Source organism: Pelodiscus sinensis, chromosome 1 (genome assembly GCF_049634645.1).
Source record: "Pelodiscus sinensis isolate JC-2024 chromosome 1, ASM4963464v1, whole genome shotgun sequence".
NCBI lineage: Eukaryota > Metazoa > Chordata > Testudines > Trionychidae > Pelodiscus > Pelodiscus sinensis.
Window position 1 is genome coordinate 302,242,536 of NC_134711.1, and position 16,098 is coordinate 302,258,633.

Sequence of the window (16,098 nt, forward strand, 5' to 3'; positions counted from 1 at the left end):
TGTAGGTGATGGGCACTCACATAAACATTAGACAATAAGTTGTTTATTCACACAGGAAGTCAACAACTTTAGGTCCTGAAAGGGTTCTATACTCCCTCAACTGTGTAGAAGCAGCAGTTCTGATGGAGAACAGAAAAGTGGATAGTGTCATATCAGGTTGACTGATGTACATTAAGTTTTGTATGGGATAGAACCATCGCTTCGCTAAAAGAATCTCTGAAGAAACATGAATGCTTCTCTGTAGAACCTCAATTTAAAATATATATACGTAACTAACAGCATTAGCATGGCTCCTAAAGTGCAGAAGGCCCAAGAAATTTAAGAGTGAGCAGATGTCAACTACACAGAGCACTCATGTTACTCAGTGCAGTGAGCTTTGTTTCCAAAACCGCATATATATCCCAAGGCCTCAATCTCAGTCAACACCATATCACTTCTTCAAAACCAATTAAAGCACACTGCCATAGAAAGAGCCAACAGTTTCCTCATAATCCTGTCTAAATAACCTCCCATCAACGGCAGCATTAAACCGTGGTAGCTACAATAATTCCTCACCAGAAATAGCAATATATCAGTAGCAGGGATGATGTGTACTCAACTATACGATTCACTGATAAGCCTCGTAGCTATCTTTAATCTGAGGAGAAACTATGCTATGTGGCAACTAGATCAGAACACAAGAACAGTTGATCTAGATCAGGCTGATATTTGATCCAGGCCTTCTACCCTCCGCCGTAGGGTGAGTCAGCACTGGCACTCCAGCCCAGTGCTGGCTCCCTGCTGTGGAAGGGTTGGGGGAGCCCCATGCTTTGAGGGCTGGATCGAAGCAAGCCATGGACGGCATCAGGCCTGCAGACTCCGCATGTTGGGAGGAGGAAGAGGCTTTGCATGCTGTCATTCCCCTTCCCCTCCAGTTGAGGGAACGGCAGCGCAGGGAAACTCTATCCCTGTGCTCACTTTCCTGCTCCACCCAGTCACTTCCACTGGCCAATAACCGAAGCCAATAGGAACGTTGGGGGGCAGTGCCTGCAAGCACAGGGAAGTGCAGAGACCCTATGCCCCCTGGGAGCTGTGCCAGGTAGGTCCCTCAATCCCCTCCTGCAGACATCATTCTGTCATGACCCTTGCCCAATCCTCAGCCCACTCCCACACCTCCCATCTCACCCCATCCCTCCACCCTGCTCCCTAGCAGCCTCCTCCTGCACACTGAGCTCTTCATTTTGCCCTCAAGTGCCTAGGACCACCAAAAATCTACTAGCCCAGGACCACCAAAAGAGTTAATCTGGCCCTGGGGGTAAGTCCTGAGCCTCCGCGACCCTCTCCTGCAGTGGGCTGGAGCATCAGGTGAGTGTATTTTTTTCTGCTTCTCACTTGGGGGCCAGGTCAGTGAGGGTTTTCTTTTAATTTGCACTTCTCACTTGTGTGGTTCCTGATTGTTTTGTGAGTCAGTTGTCCCTAAGGCAAAAAAAGGTTCCCCACCCCTGGTCTAGAGCATATTTGTTTGTCTCCAAATACTAGTAGCATTTCTTACCCAGCGTTAATCCTGGAGCAATAGTTGTAGCTGTCCCTGCCAAGGGAAACAAAATAAAAAGCCATGATCAGCTTTAAACCATATTTTACCAAACATCGCACACACAATTAAGTATTTTTTTTATGATTTACTAATAGCAGTAAAACATGACTTATACCATCTTAAAATCTTCATAATTACAAGATAAACTGCAATAAGTTTTATCAAGTATTTCTGTACATAACTCATTTATCAATAGTGACCACGCAACTAAAATGTCAGTTAAACGCACTAGTGTGCTACAATTTAAATGAAATCCGTTAAACATACCAGATTTTAAATGGTTAAACTCCAGATTCAAATGCTATCAGGAATGCAATATGCACAACAGTGTGGTTTTGCATTAAAGTGGGATTGATTACAGAGTCCAAACTCTGCTCAGCATACTGGGTTTCAAAATAGTTTCCTCGGCATAGAAATATAAAATCATAACTGATCACTGACAGCTAGTCTATAAGGTGCCACAGGACTCCTCGCCGCTTTCATTAATATTAGCTATTTCTAGAGCCTTACCATGTTCACGGTCCATTTTGGTCAAATTCGTGGTCATAGGATTTTTCAACTTGAAAATTTCACGAGTTCAGCTATGTAATCTGAAATTTCATAGTGTTCTAATTGTCCTGACCAAAAATGAGTTGGGGTGGGTGGGTGGGTCAGAAGGTTATTATACAAGGGGATTGTAGGGAATTGTTGCTATCAGAGCTGCAGAGTGAGAGGCCAACTCTGAAGTCAGAACCACCACCAGCAGCAACACAGAAGGATGATGCGGTATCGTACTGCTATCCTCACATCTGTGCTGTTGCCTGCAGAGTTAGGCCCTGGGTCATCAGCAACCATTCTCAGGCCACTCAGATATGAAAGCAGTAGTACAGAAAGGTGGCATGGCATAGTATTGACACCGTTACTCCTGCACTGCTGCTGGTGGGACACTACTTCACAGCTGGGTGCCTAGCAAACAGTCACAATTCTCCAGTCACACAGCTCTGAAGGCAGGGTAGAAGTAAGGGTGAAAATACAGAAAATCCTCTCCATTCATGTTGGGTGCATTCCTGACACCACCCACGAATAGCAAAATTTTGTAATACTGGTGGCCATGGTTCCTGGCCTCATGGGGAATTCACTGTGGGGGCTGGGAACCACAATGAGATCCTGGAGGCTCCCACTCCCTGCTGTCTCTCCCCACCCCCAGGCTGGGATGGGACATCCATGACTCTGCAAATCAGAAATTGCGATTCTGCAAATCACGAGGGTCTCCCGTAGTGCAATTCCTCTAAAATGACCTTGCAACTGCCTTTTGGGTCAGGATCCCCAATTTGAGAAATGTTGATCTCCCCCCACAAAATCAGTATAGTAAAGGCTAAAAAGCACACAAAAGACCAGATTTTCGGGAGTAGGGAGTCACCAGATTTCATGGTCAGTGATGGGATTTTCTATAGCTGTGAATTGGTAGGGCCTTAGCTAGTATGTATATGCATGGCTGACTTTGAAATGGTACAAGTCTTCTGTACTCCCTGTTAAATAACCCATAGAACTATTTGCGGAGGACTGAAGAAAAAACTTCTGTTATGTATGCTCTCTCAAACTAACTGTCCAAACTAGAAAGGAAGTTTTGGCCAAATTATTATTGCTAACATGAAGAGCTTCTAAGCTCTATAGCATCCTAAATAACAATAAAACAGAAAATTAATGTGTTCATGCCATCTAAGCAATTATTTTCAGAATAGTCTCAAAGACAATGTACAGCATAACCGTAAACACATACAGCACAAGCAATGTTAAATTTAGACTAATTGGCTAATCAAATAGTCGATGCAATTTGCATCGACTATTCAATTAGTCAAAAAGGGTGCCTCTGCCTTTGCTACACTTAAAGGTGAAAGCGCAGTGGGGAGTATGGGACCAGCAGGGGACTCAAGCAGTCCCCCTCTGGTGCCCTGCTCCTTACAGCGTTTCAAACTGGCAGCATCACATGGATCCCAGGGTCAGCTGGGGAGTGACCCAGGGTTCCATGCGGTGCTGCCGCTTTGAAACACCACAGGGAGTCTGATGCCAGGCTCTACGATGCGTTTCAAAGTGGCAGTGCTGCCTGGAGCCTGGGGTCAGCGGGGGAGTACCCAGCTGGCCCTGGGCTGCACTCAGCATTTCAAAGTGGGAGCCCACAGTCTCCATGTGGTGCTGCCTCTTTGAACCACCCCTTCTTGCTGCCTCTTTCTGATGGAGGCAGCAATGGGGGGGGGGGGGGGGAGAGCAACTAATCGACTAGTGTGTTGACTATCCGATAAGTATTTGCTTATAGGATAGTCAACTAGTCGTTCACATCCCTATACAGCACCAAACCCCATATTATACTCAACTATAAGCTATAATTCACACAAAACATTGGTGGCATTTCCCAAACTCCAGCAGATATACAATCTCACACTTCAGGGAATGACTAAACCCTTCATAAAAAAAAACAGTGTTGCACATGAATAAACCAGGACTCTCTGGTCCAGCAACATGCGTGGATTTTCCAGGATCAGAGAATCAGGGGCTGTGGATCCCAGTGCGATGTAAGAGAGGCTGCGTCTCAGCTGGGCTGGTCGTGGAAAGACCAGTGAGACAGACAGCTCGGCTGCAGGCTAGGAGCTGGGGCCAGTCCAGCAAAATCCCTCATCCAGGACCAGTGAGGTTCCAAGGGTGTAGGACCAGGGAGGCCAATCTGTATTCAATTCCAACTTCTATATAAAACTCATACATAGGACCAGATACAAATTTTAGATAGCAAGTACATTAATCTATTAAAGGGTCAATTACCAGGGTTTTCTGGAACAGTAATGCTGCAACACATTATTAAGATCTCATTTTCACAAAAAGACCTATTTGCTAACAATGTATACAGCTACAGTTACCAAAACATTTCAGTACAGTTTGTGATGCATTAGTCTCTTTTTGTTTATACTTACTAATTCATGACACGGATTATGCAAAAGCCCAAATTTCTACTGTATTAAAGGAATAAATCCACATGGCATTTCCTACCTGTATTAGTACCTCCTAAAGCAAGCCCAGTGGTAGATTTTGAACTGAAGAGTCCACTCCCAAAGCCTACTGATGGAGCTGATGTAGTTGCTGTAGCAGTAGAGGAGCCCAAGGTTCCAAAATTAAGCCCCCCAGCTGAGCTATTAGAAGACAAAACTATTAGCATCAATTATTTTGAAAACTAACCTCTTGCACCAATCCATACTTGCAATTATTTCATTCATTAACACACTAAGATGTTTTTAAAATAAGGTCCAAAGTAAATTGGTCTAGCAAAATATAGCTAAATTTTATTCCTATCAACCAAACCATCACAAAGATAAGTTTATTTTCATTTTATCATCACTCATAGATCCTTAAACCCTAAAAACCTCGTTTTCAAATTAAGCCTCCATTTTGCAAGTCCTATTCTGCAGCAAGATCAGTTTGAAAGTCAGCCCTAATAAGCATGACAAAATAATTGGGGGGGGGGGGGGGATTTACATTTTAGAAAGTATATTTTGATGAGCAAAAAAAATCTTTATTATAAAACAATAAGCTGCACTTATTGTTAAAAGCAACAGAAAACAGAAGGCATTTCAATTCATTAACTGCACAGAACGTGTTACATATTTTATATGCTAGCTAGGACAGGGTGGAGAACCTCTGGGCAGGCTACCAGATGGTTTGCCTACCTGAGTATCTGCAGGCAGGGAGTCTCCACAACTCCCAATAACTAAGATTCACCATTCCCAACCAATGACAGCTGTGGGAAATGGTGACTCTGCCCACACCACTTCCTGCTGTTCCCATTTGCCAGGAACAGTGAACCACGATGAACAGTGTGCCACAGTGAGTTATGATATTAAACTGCTATTTATATGCTTAAATTGCATGAGATGCGGAAGAAACTGAAAGCAGGTAGTACCCAGGGTTCTCCACTAGACAGACCATTCACAGTAATCCTTAAAGAGTGTAATGCTGCTGCCACACACTGTGGAGAAGTGCATAAGTGCAGATACCATCAAATTAAATTTAACTGTGAAGTTCTCCTTGACAATACTCGGATGTAAGCAGATTTCTGTACCCATCCAGCTCCATCTGCACTCCCAGTAATATAGACTGGGATGTTCTCAAACTGCAGGAGAGGGAGCTGCACCAGTTCATAAACAAAGCTGTTTATACCTTTCCACAGTAAGGCCCTCATTTCTACTGCATGTACCGCATGTGGAGACCCATGAGAGAGAGCTCAACTCTCCTTAAAAACTTGCATTTTTTATTTTCATTCCAGATGAACGCAGGTTTCAGCGCCTGGTTTTTAAACACCAAGCCTAGCCCTGAGGGGAGGGGAGGGGGATGGTTTGTTCGCTGCAGTACCAGGGTACATGGTAGAAACAAAAAGGGGGATTTCCAGAATACAGACATTCGGATACGGGTCCCCATTTGTCCCTTTGTAGGCGCTGGGGCCCCACACATCAGCACGCCTCGCTCTGCCAACACCACTTTCGCTGAAGCCCGTTACTTGCTCTTGCGCAAGCGGAGCCTGAGGGCGACTGGCCAGAAAGGGGCGTTTCACCAAACCCCCGCCCCCAGCCGCCTCCCGAGCCAGCTGCGCTGCAGCAGCGGGCGGAGAAACCCCACCAGGCCCCGAGCCCCGCACGTGCCGGCCCCACGACTCGCAGCCAGGGCCGGGCAGGGCCCGGACGCTGGTGGGGAGGCGGAGCCGGGCTCAGCGCCCCCGCCGCGGGGGTCGCAGCCGTCAGGGCCCCCCGCGTGGCAGGGCCCATCCCGGAGCGTGGGTACCTCGGCTGGGCGGCTCCGAAGGAGAAGCCGCCGCCGCCGCCTCCTGCTCCAGCAGCGGCGGCGGCCGCGGAGCCCAACGTGCCGGCCCCGAAGGAGAACCCCGCAGACATGGCGGCCGGGAGCCCAGTCCCGAGGGCGCGGCCCGTGTCCCCTCGGTCTCCTCAGCGCCGCATCGCTGCCGGGCGCCAACTTCAAACGGGGCGGCAGGAGCGCGGGGGGCAGGCGCGGCGACTCCTTCCCTCACGCGCCGCAGCGACAGCCCCTGCCGCAATGCACCCAGGGAGAGACGCGGAGCCGGCCGCGCATGTGCGTGGGGCTGCACTTAAAGGGACAGTAACGCCGGCTGGCAGGGACTACTCACTCGCTTGGGGCGGGCGGGGTTCGGCTCGCGGCCGGGCGTGAAATCCCAGCGGGACCCTGCGCCGAGTCCGCTGCATCCCGGTGAGATTTCACCCCCGGCTCCTGGTGCGCCCCAGAGGTTCTGACAAGCACGAGGCCAAAATCAGGGGCAACTGCAAGTTGCAACCATAACCCAGGATCCAGTTCATCTGATGAAGTGGGTTTTACCCAGGAAAGCTCAAGTCATGATTCTATAGATTGTGGTTAGTCTCAGGACTACTTGTTGTTTTTAAAGTTACAGACGAACAGGGCTACCCCTCTGAGATTTCCAAGATGTAACTGTCACCTGGGTGTCCCCTGGCTTCCGAAATCTTAATGCCAATGATAACAGCAGGGCGGCTATCCTGTGCTTCTACACTGACTGAGGCGTCCCAGTCTTCCGCTCACCCTCAACTTTCAGCATGTGTAGTTCTACCTGCTGAAGTCAATTGGATTACATAAGTGTTTACAGGATTGGGGGCTGGCCTTAAACCACTTAGTGAAAAGAATAAGTATAAACTTGACATTCATGCAAAAATCAATGTACTGGAATTTTTCAAATATTGTCCAGTTAAGCTCAACGGAGTTTTCTCCTTGGCCTTTACTAGAGTGACCCACCATTCAGGCAGCTAACCAAAGAGACGTGACTAAGACTGATCAATGATACAAGAAGGCAGAATGTTCTTGTCTACTATTAGGTTTTGATGACAATGGGTTTGAAGTAATGTTTCTTACCTAATTATGGAATCAGTCTGAGGGACACCCTTACAACACAACCCCAACCAAAAAAGATCATTCTTTCTTGACATGGCAGTGAATGTGACCCAGTCTCTGCTACGAGTAGTATAGATGCAGTTTTTTATCTGCCTAGGTTTTGACCAGGCTTCTTGTTTTTAAAAGATTCTGTGTTGTCCCTTCAGCCTTTTTTCCTGTTTTGGTCTAGGCAACATTGATATGATGTATCTCTGAGCATTTCCACTGTTTGAAATTCACTTATTGACTTGACAGCTAGATCATGATGTCACAAATGTTGCCTTTGGACTGACCAGTCAGTAAGCAGCACATCAACACAAAACCCAAACATTGGGGAAGCTTCATGTTAAAGTTTTAGCTGAGCTGTGAATGACTCTGTACTAGCAGTCACCAAACTTGGACAGACATGACTGTAATCTAGAATAATTTTCATGACCAATGTGAACAGGTTTTTTAGAACTCTCATATAGCTCCCAAATAGTCTGTAGTACAGGCAGTCCCCGGGTTACGTACAAGATAGGGACTGTAGGTTTGTTCTTAAGTTGAATCTGTATGTAAGTCGGAACTGGCGTCCAGATTCAGCCGCTGCTGAAACTGATCAGTTTCAACAGTGGCTGAATCTGGACGCCAGTTCTGACTTACATACAGATTCAACTTAAGAACCCCAGGCATCCCCAAGTCAGCTGCTGCTGAAACTGATCAGCGGATGATTCCAGGAAGCCCGGGGCAGGGGCTTCCTGTAGTCAGCCACTGGTCAGTTTCAGCAGCGGCTGACTTGGGGACGCCTGGGTCAGAGCAGCTGGGGTGCTGCTGGGTTGGTCCAGTAGCACCGCCGCTCCTCGGCGCTACTGGACCAACCCAGCAGCACCCAAGCTGCTCTGCCCCAGGCGTCCTGATTCAGCCGCTGAACAGAGCGGCGCTACTGGACCAACTGGCAGCGCCCCAGCTGCTGTACCACAGGTGTCCGGAGCAAAGCCGCGGAGCACGGGGGCAGCGGGACAGCCCAGACGCGCCGTGGCTGTCCTGCTGCCTTCGGGCTCCGTGGCTTTGCTCTGCTTTGCTCCCCGTCCCCCTGGTCTGCAGACCAGGGGGACGGGGGGCAAAGCAGAGCCAAACCGCAGAGCGAGCGGCCAGCTGTCAGCCCAGATGCGTCTGGGCTATCAGTTGGCCGCGCGCTCCGCGGTTTGGCTCCGCTTTGCTATGCTTTGCCCCCCGTCCCCCTGGTCTGCAGACCGGGGGGGGGGGGGGCAAAGCAGAGCCAAGCCGCAGAGCAGGCGGCCAGCTGACAGCCCTGTCCGCTGCCCGCGTGTTCCGCCGCTTTGCTTCCTCTCCCTGGTCTGCTGGAGACCAGGGAGAGGAAGGGCCCTGTTCGTAACTGCGGATCCGACATAAGTCGGATCCGCGTAACTCGGGGACTGCCTGTATAATTTTGTAAAGATGGTCTTCCAAGAGAAAATTCCAGTGCACACCAGTCAGAAAAACTGCACAGAAGCAAAATGTATTGTGCTCAAATCCAGGGAGCTGGACAATCTCTATCCCAGAATATGCACAGAACTTGCACATGAAACTGCAAGTCTAGTAATGATGGACAATAGTAAGTCTATTAATAATAAATCTGTCAAATCAGGGATGGTATCGTCTGACTGGTGAATTACAAACATTGTACCTATATTTAAGAAAATGGTAAGAATTGATTCAGGTAACTACAGACACATCAATATGACCTCAAGAGTATGCAAGGCATTTGAACAAATTTTGAAAGAAAAAATAATTAAAAACATGGAGGTAAATGGAAAATGGGATAAAATGAAACCTGTATTTACTGAAGGTAGATTGTGCCATACTAATCTAATATCTTTCTATGATAAGATAGCTAATTTTTTAGACATGGGAAATGCAATTGTTCTGATCAACTGCAGTTGATATGGTGCCATATGAGAAATTATTTGTTAAAATGGGGATTAATAAAAAAATTGTAATGTGGGGAGGAACTGGTTAATTCAGGGGTGATAATGGCTTTTGCAGAAAAGACCTATCAAGTAGGACAAGGTTCCAATAGATTTCTTCAAAGATCAATTTTGGGACATCTTATTTAATAATTAATGACTTTAGCTCAAAAATAGGAATGTACCATTCTACAACATACTTGCTGTTACTGTGATCCTTCAGGGCAGGGAGCTGACAGTGGGGTAGAAGTGGGGGGGGGGGAGGTTGAGGACGGGTTCAGGGCAGGAGACTAGAGAGGATGGATAAGTGAGGGTTGAGGCACGAAGAAGGGCTCAATGTAGGGGGTTCCATATGGCTGGGCTTTCTTTCCCCCTCATGGCTGCCAGGGGCCTTCTCTCTCCCTCCAAACCCCTCTGCTGCCAGAGGCCTTCTCTCTTCCCCCATTCTCCATGGCTGGCAGGGGCATTTTCTCTCCCCCGCAACTCCATGTAAATGAGTTATTTTTTATTTTAAAAATGTTTTAAAGATTTTTTACATTCACCCCAATTTCATACAAATATTTAATTCAAGCCTCACTCTTAACAGATAAGACTTAATGGTTCCCTTTAACTGGTAGGGGCTGGAGCAGCTCCCCAGCCATGCCAGGCAGAGAGCTGCTCCTGCTGACCACAGACAGAGGATGCTCTGGCCGACTGGCGGGTGTCCCTGTTTGTGGCAGGCCTGCCCAGCCCCTCTGCCACAGCTTATTTAAGCTTTATACTGCATAGCCCGTAGCACATGTAACCATCTAACCACTAGGATTTTACATTTTTAATGATTTTTTACATCCCTGCTTGGCAGTACCTATGAGAAATGTGAAGGGATGAGATAGTATGATGATTCCCTTTTAGTGGGGGCAGCATATGGCTGGTATTTGGCCAGCTTTGGATTTTAACTGTTTGGTTTTTTTAGAGCCCTGATGTTGCTTCTTGCTCCCCATCACTGGGGTGTTGGGGCACAGGAGCAGCAGTCCTGGGGGAGCAAGCAAGCAGGTTCAGCTGCTTTGTGCATCCAGGTCAATTTCCCCACATGAATGTAGGAGGGGATGCAGGGGTTAGCAGTGAAGGAGAGCAGGGATTAGGGGCACGGGGGGGGGGGGGATTTGTCTGTATTTATGCTGCCAACTGCCTGCTCCCTCCCTACTCTCCACTGGCCCAAGTCAGGTGTGAGCATCACCCTCCTTGCAAAAATTAGCTGGTAGCTTATTTGTGGTGGGTGGAGGAGCAGAGCTGGGCCAGGAAGGAAGGAAGTGTGGCTGTGAGTCAGGGCCAGATGGGTTTGCTCTGCTCACCTGGCTTCACTCCACACAGGTTGAGGGGGACTTGCTCTGGCTAACAGCTGAGGGACTCTGCCTGTGGGACTGGTGAGCAGGCAGGTTGGTGTGGTACAATTTGGCCCCTGTGCAGGTTTTTGTCCAGGGGCAGTGCCCCTTTAATTCACTGAGGTCAGTGAGGCAACATTTTATAATCCCATGTAAGGCCCTGTAATTCCTAAGGATGACCTTGCCCAAGAATTTATAACAGTCTATTAAGTTGTGACGTTCAGCAACATAAAATAAAGTGGCCTGTATATTGACTTGCTGTGTGATGTAGTATGTAAAGCACCAAAACAGGGAGAAGTGGGTCAGGGACATCTCTTAAGCTCTGTCTACATTGGCGTGATCTTGCGCCAGAGCTAATGCAAATGAGGCTAAGCGTGGAATATCGCCAGGCCTCATTTGCATATCTAATGAGCCACCATTTTTGCAGAAGAGGTTCTTGTGCCAGAAGGAGCTCTCTACACTGCACGTTCTTGCACAAGAAAAACCCTCTTGTGCAATGCTGTTATTCCTGAAAATAATCAGCGTAACAGCATTATGCAAGAGGGTTTTTCTTGCACAAGAAGGGGCAGTGTAGAAGAGCTCCTTCTGGCGCAAGAGCCTCTCCGCAAAATGGTGGCTCCTTAGATATGCAAATGAGGCTTGATGATATTCCATGCTTAGCCTCGTTCGCAAGATCGCGCCAGTGTAGACATAGCCCCAGAGTAAAGGATTGGAGCTAGGACTCTTGCCTCCCTCTAGAAGGCTGGGTTTTTTTAATGTAGGGTGGGTAACATGTTAGGGTTCAGAATTGTTAGAGGTTTTGGGATGAACCCCCAGTCTGAAGTGGGGTTTACTGGTGTCTGGGCCTTGCCCTGCAGAGGTGCTGGCGGCCCGGGAGAGACCCTAATCTCCCCATCAATGCTAGCTGGGCAAGGGGCTGACCGCCGTGGCTGGCTCTCACTCTGGGGAACCCGAGGTGATGCTGCTGGGCAGGGCTGCGGGCCCTTTAAAATAGGGGCGGGTTCAGCACCCGTCACATCCAGCCTTCCCTCCGCCCCCCGCAGCGCCTGGGCGGGGCCGCAACAGGGGCTGCTGTAAGAGTCCCCCAGCCGGCAGGGGGCGTTGTGTGGCCTCTTCCCAGGCACTTCCGGGACGCTCCCTCGCCGGCTCTCCCTTCCAGGAAGTGTCTCTAGGTGACAGCGGCTGCGGGGCGCGAGACTGGGCGCAGCGGCAGGTGCGAGCATGGAGCACATCCGCACCACCAAGGTACCCGCCGCAACGCGGCAGCCTCTGCGGGGCCATGGGCGGGCACTGTGCGGGCCGGGGGGCGCTTGCGGCTGTAGGGGTCCAGGCCGAGGGCTGGCGGGGGAGCCTGGGGAGAGGCTGTTGGGAGGGTGGCGGGTGCAGCAGCCTCGCTCAGGCCCCTGGGCTGCGGGTGAGTCTGTGCCGCGGGGGCTGTGGGCCGCACAGTGGGCGCAGAGATGGGGCTGGGGCGGGCTGCTGTGTATTGGCTGGACTCCCTGCTCCCCAAGTCTCCGTTTGGAGTCGCGGCCAGCTTGACGCAGCAGGTTTGTGAAATGCAAACAAAACAGGGAGTGGTGAAAGCCTCGCTGCAAAGCCACCTCCTCTCGCCGTCTGTGTTTTCCCGGCTCTGAGCTGACATGGTTTCTGATGGGAGCGGTCACAGAATGCATTTTTTTCCTCTTGTGTCTCTCCCGACCCCTGGTCCAGAAGGTAGGGATGAAGCAGGCTTGCCAGATACAGTCACCTTCTCTCTTCCCTAGCCCTTGTAGGATATAATCCCATTACAGGAAATTATTCAGTGTATACACCATTAAAGGGTATACACCATTGTCTAGAAACTTTATTATATTCAAATGGAGTTTAAAATGGGTACCTGTAGTTCACCTAGAGTGTGTTTCTTTGTCGGTTTCTATAGTTATATACAGGGCATCCTTGCTATACATCCAAAATATGTTCCAAAAACTGTGGATGTATAGCAAAGCGATGTAAAGCAAGACTTTTTTTCCCCCTGCAGCAGAGTTCCATTTGTTCAAATTGGGGAGGTTGGTTTTTTTTGTGGTTTTGTGTGTGTGTGTGTGTGTGTGTGTAATGTAAGAATGGAAAATGGGAGGACTTACAATATATCCATTCCTACAAGCATCAGCAACATTAGTGCTGAACCGATGTATACCAGGAGATTTATAGTGGGGATGCCCTATAATCAAATCACTCTTTTCAAAAGTTTTCCTTTTGCTGGGAATCAGTCCCAAGCAGAAGTCATACAGAGGAAATGGTGCAAGACTGCAAGTGATTGTTGGTTTACTATGTGTATCTAACATTTTGTGTACAGAGAAATAGAACCCTTCTCCCTCTCCACCCCCCTCCATTTCTGTTTTATTTATACATGAATGTCAGGGGGAAGTCATACAGAAAGTTGATTTTTTTTTCTCCCCTAAGTTGGTGGTGCCACCTAAAGATCTGCAAAGGGGCAAAAATGGGATTTGAACCCATTTTTTAGTTCTTTGCTGGGTACCATACAGGGCCCATAGAGCTAGAACACACGTGACCAAAACCTGCCATTGTCCATATTGATCCATGGGCCAGTGCACAGCCCAGTTGACTTCAATAGAGTCCTGCACAGGTATCAGGGACTATTTATGTTGAATCAGGGCCCTAGTGTAGTGTATACCATGCCAGTTATACAGTTATACTGATTCTGAGCAAAATTAATGACAGTGAAGTGCTGATTTTTTTAGTCTAAGCTGTTATTGCTAACACTGCAAGCACAAATTGTCATGAATTGCTGTTATGATGGGAAATAGTTTAGAAAGTGTCAGTCAGAGCTGTGATATCTGGAAAACTACTTCACTGATCTCACAAATCAAGAGAGGGAAGGATGAGCAAGAGAGGATTTTTAGTAATTGTTTAAAACTTGCGTGCATCTGTCATCTAATTTCAGTAGGTAATACTTTAACAAAGGCATTTTTTCCCCAAAGATTCTTCAACTCTGCTCCCTTTTAGTTAGCATGAGAACTGATAGGCAGTATCCTCTGAGATATCTGGTAGGTCCTACAGAAAAACCACTTAGAATAAAAGCAAGGGGAATTTAAAATAAACCACTTTCTGGTCCCCTTCATATGTTACAAAGGAGCAAAAAAATTCCTTGGCTAACATAGGGATGTTACACCGTTACCTAACTAATCACTTTTTAACTGCTGAATCTCAGTGGTTACATGGTGACAAGCTGTAGGCTCTGCAATATAAAGTTTATACTGCAGAGCTGGCAGTGCAGCTGGCTCTCCAGGAGCAGAGCCGGCTGTCCTCACTCCTGGAGTGCTGGCTGTGCTGTGGGTGCTGCAGTATAAGCTTTATACTGCAGAGCCTGCAGCATTGGGCAGCAGCTGGCTCCTCAGGAGTTGGTGTGTGCCAGAAGTTGCATTTTAAGCCAGCTCCCTGCTTGTACTGGCTGCTGCCCGGTGCTGCTGCCTCTGTTAAACGGTTATACTATTATATCCCTAGGTTGAAACTACTTAATGTCTGTTTCTATGATGGTGTATTTTGGCATGCAGAATGAGTTGCAGTTTCACTCCCTCTCTTGCTGGGTGCTGCTGTCTGCAAAGGCTGCTGAAGACTCTGCATTATCTACAGTTCCGCAAAAGCCATCATTTCACAAGCTTCTCACTTAGTGATCAGGCAGTCTGACCATAAACTGGAGGAAGGGGGTGATGTCATGTTCCAGTTTTAGAGTACTACAGTTATAGACAATATTTAATTAAGAAAGCAGGTTATCAGGTTTTAATTTTCTTCATGCAATTTTATAAAACTTATTATGGCTCATCAGCCAGCTGTTTGCCTGCAAAGCTATGTAAGTTAGGGTTTATAATGCTTATAACAGAAAATCAAGATACTGGAGGCAAGTGCATAGACTGATAGGAACATTGTCAACTTGAAAGTAATGCTTTTAACTTCACACTTGACAGGGAATTCTGCTTTAGCCAGGTTCCCTTATTTCCAAGTAGTTATTTTGGGACCAATCCTCCACCTGATTGTGTATAGGCCCAGACCCACCCAAATCAGAATAGGCATGAGATTTGACTCTGCAGAGTTAATTGCAAGAAGTGGGCCTTAACTTCTCTCTGGACAAAATGTCCTTTAGCTGAAAATATAATCAAATGATGCTTTTCCTTTAATAAACTTTGGAGGATACAAAGTGTGTGGAAATGGAGGCATGCAGGCATATACCAATTGATAATAAATATACACAGATCAGTCATGGGAAGTGGGGCAATTAAAATAAAATATAGATGGCCTGTCTCAGAGTTAGAAAGTTTCTTGCAAATCCCTCCTGTGTGGTGGTTAAGGTTGGACTTTGTTCAGTTATGGGAGACATATTTACTTTAAAAAAAATTAATCTGACTGCTCTTTGGAGATCTTGGTAGTTCTTTTTGTTTTTTGCTTGTTTTTAATGGATGCTGCAAATAGAATCTTAGCTTGAAGGCAAAACTTGCAGGGGTCCTGAGGCAACAGTTTAGTGACACACAGATCTAGACCGATAGACTAACAGTGAGAACATTAACCTGAAGAGGTAATCATGACATTTCTTCTACCTTTCCAGCCTCAGTAAGGTGGCTGTTTTATTGTGAATTGAGTTTTTAATTGGACATTTGCTTTCCAGCTTTGGAGTGGTCCTTCGTGTACTTTGCTGTTACAGCACATACTGAATAAATTTTTCTAAAGCACCTACTTAACTTGGGAATATAAATCTTTCTTTGTCAATAATAGAAGCTTTGAAGTGTTTAAATTGTTTGAAAATGACACTTAAGCTCCTAAATCCTTACATACAGTTGAAAATTTTATCCATTGTTCTTTGTGGAACTCACATGCAAAACCAAGATGGCAGTGTGAGTAAGATGGATACTATGTGAAGTGGGAATAGGGGAGTCCAGTCCCTATGCTCATGCCTGATTTTCCCTTACAGTAAGGCATTGCAGCAGCTATTGGGCCTATTCTACCACTGAGAATTCTTGACACATGCATCCAGAACTTTGTATCATTGAATTTATAAAGCTATGAGTGTGTTCAACCTAAGGATGGACTTTCTGGTTAAACAAATCTGAAATTAACTTTACAGGTGTCTGGCCAAGCTTTTGTAATGTGCTTACCATATATACTCATTCATAAGCTGACTTTTTGGAAACAAATCCTGCTGTGAAGAGTGGAGGTTGGCTTATGAATGGGTTTTAAAAGGCATCAGTATCTCTGTGGCTCTGCTTTTTAAATGTAGTAAGAGCCACCAGGCATTTAA

The 16,098-nt window shown here is 47.1% G+C and overlaps 2 protein-coding genes across 4 annotated transcripts in view; one reads left to right on the forward strand and one right to left on the reverse strand.

Annotated features, from left to right (window-relative positions):
- Positions 1 to 7,666, reverse strand: part of NUP58 (nucleoporin 58) — a 68,501-nt gene extending 60,835 nt beyond the window's left edge. For 2 of the 3 annotated variants that reach the window (XM_075919256.1, XM_075919255.1), the window contains exons 1-3: positions 6,374 to 6,652; positions 4,592 to 4,731; positions 1,532 to 1,567 (exon numbers count right to left, since the gene is read on the reverse strand). In XM_075919256.1, the coding sequence (XP_075775371.1) occupies positions 1,532 to 1,567; positions 4,592 to 4,731; positions 6,374 to 6,483 (286 nt within the window). In that variant the 5' untranslated portion in view covers positions 6,484 to 6,652. Of the gene's footprint in view, positions 1 to 1,531; positions 1,568 to 4,591; positions 4,732 to 6,373; positions 6,653 to 7,486 lie in introns of those variants that run through there. The other variant, XM_006138894.4, reaches the window with a different exon arrangement.
- A 4,204-nt stretch (positions 7,667 to 11,870) lies between these two features.
- MTMR6 (myotubularin related protein 6) overlaps positions 11,871 to 16,098 on the forward strand; it is a 35,652-nt gene continuing 31,424 nt past the window's right edge. The window contains exon 1 of the mRNA XM_006138893.4: positions 11,871 to 12,056. Coding sequence (XP_006138955.2) covers positions 12,033 to 12,056 — 24 coding nt within the window. The 5' untranslated portion in view covers positions 11,871 to 12,032. The remainder of the gene's footprint in view (positions 12,057 to 16,098) is intronic.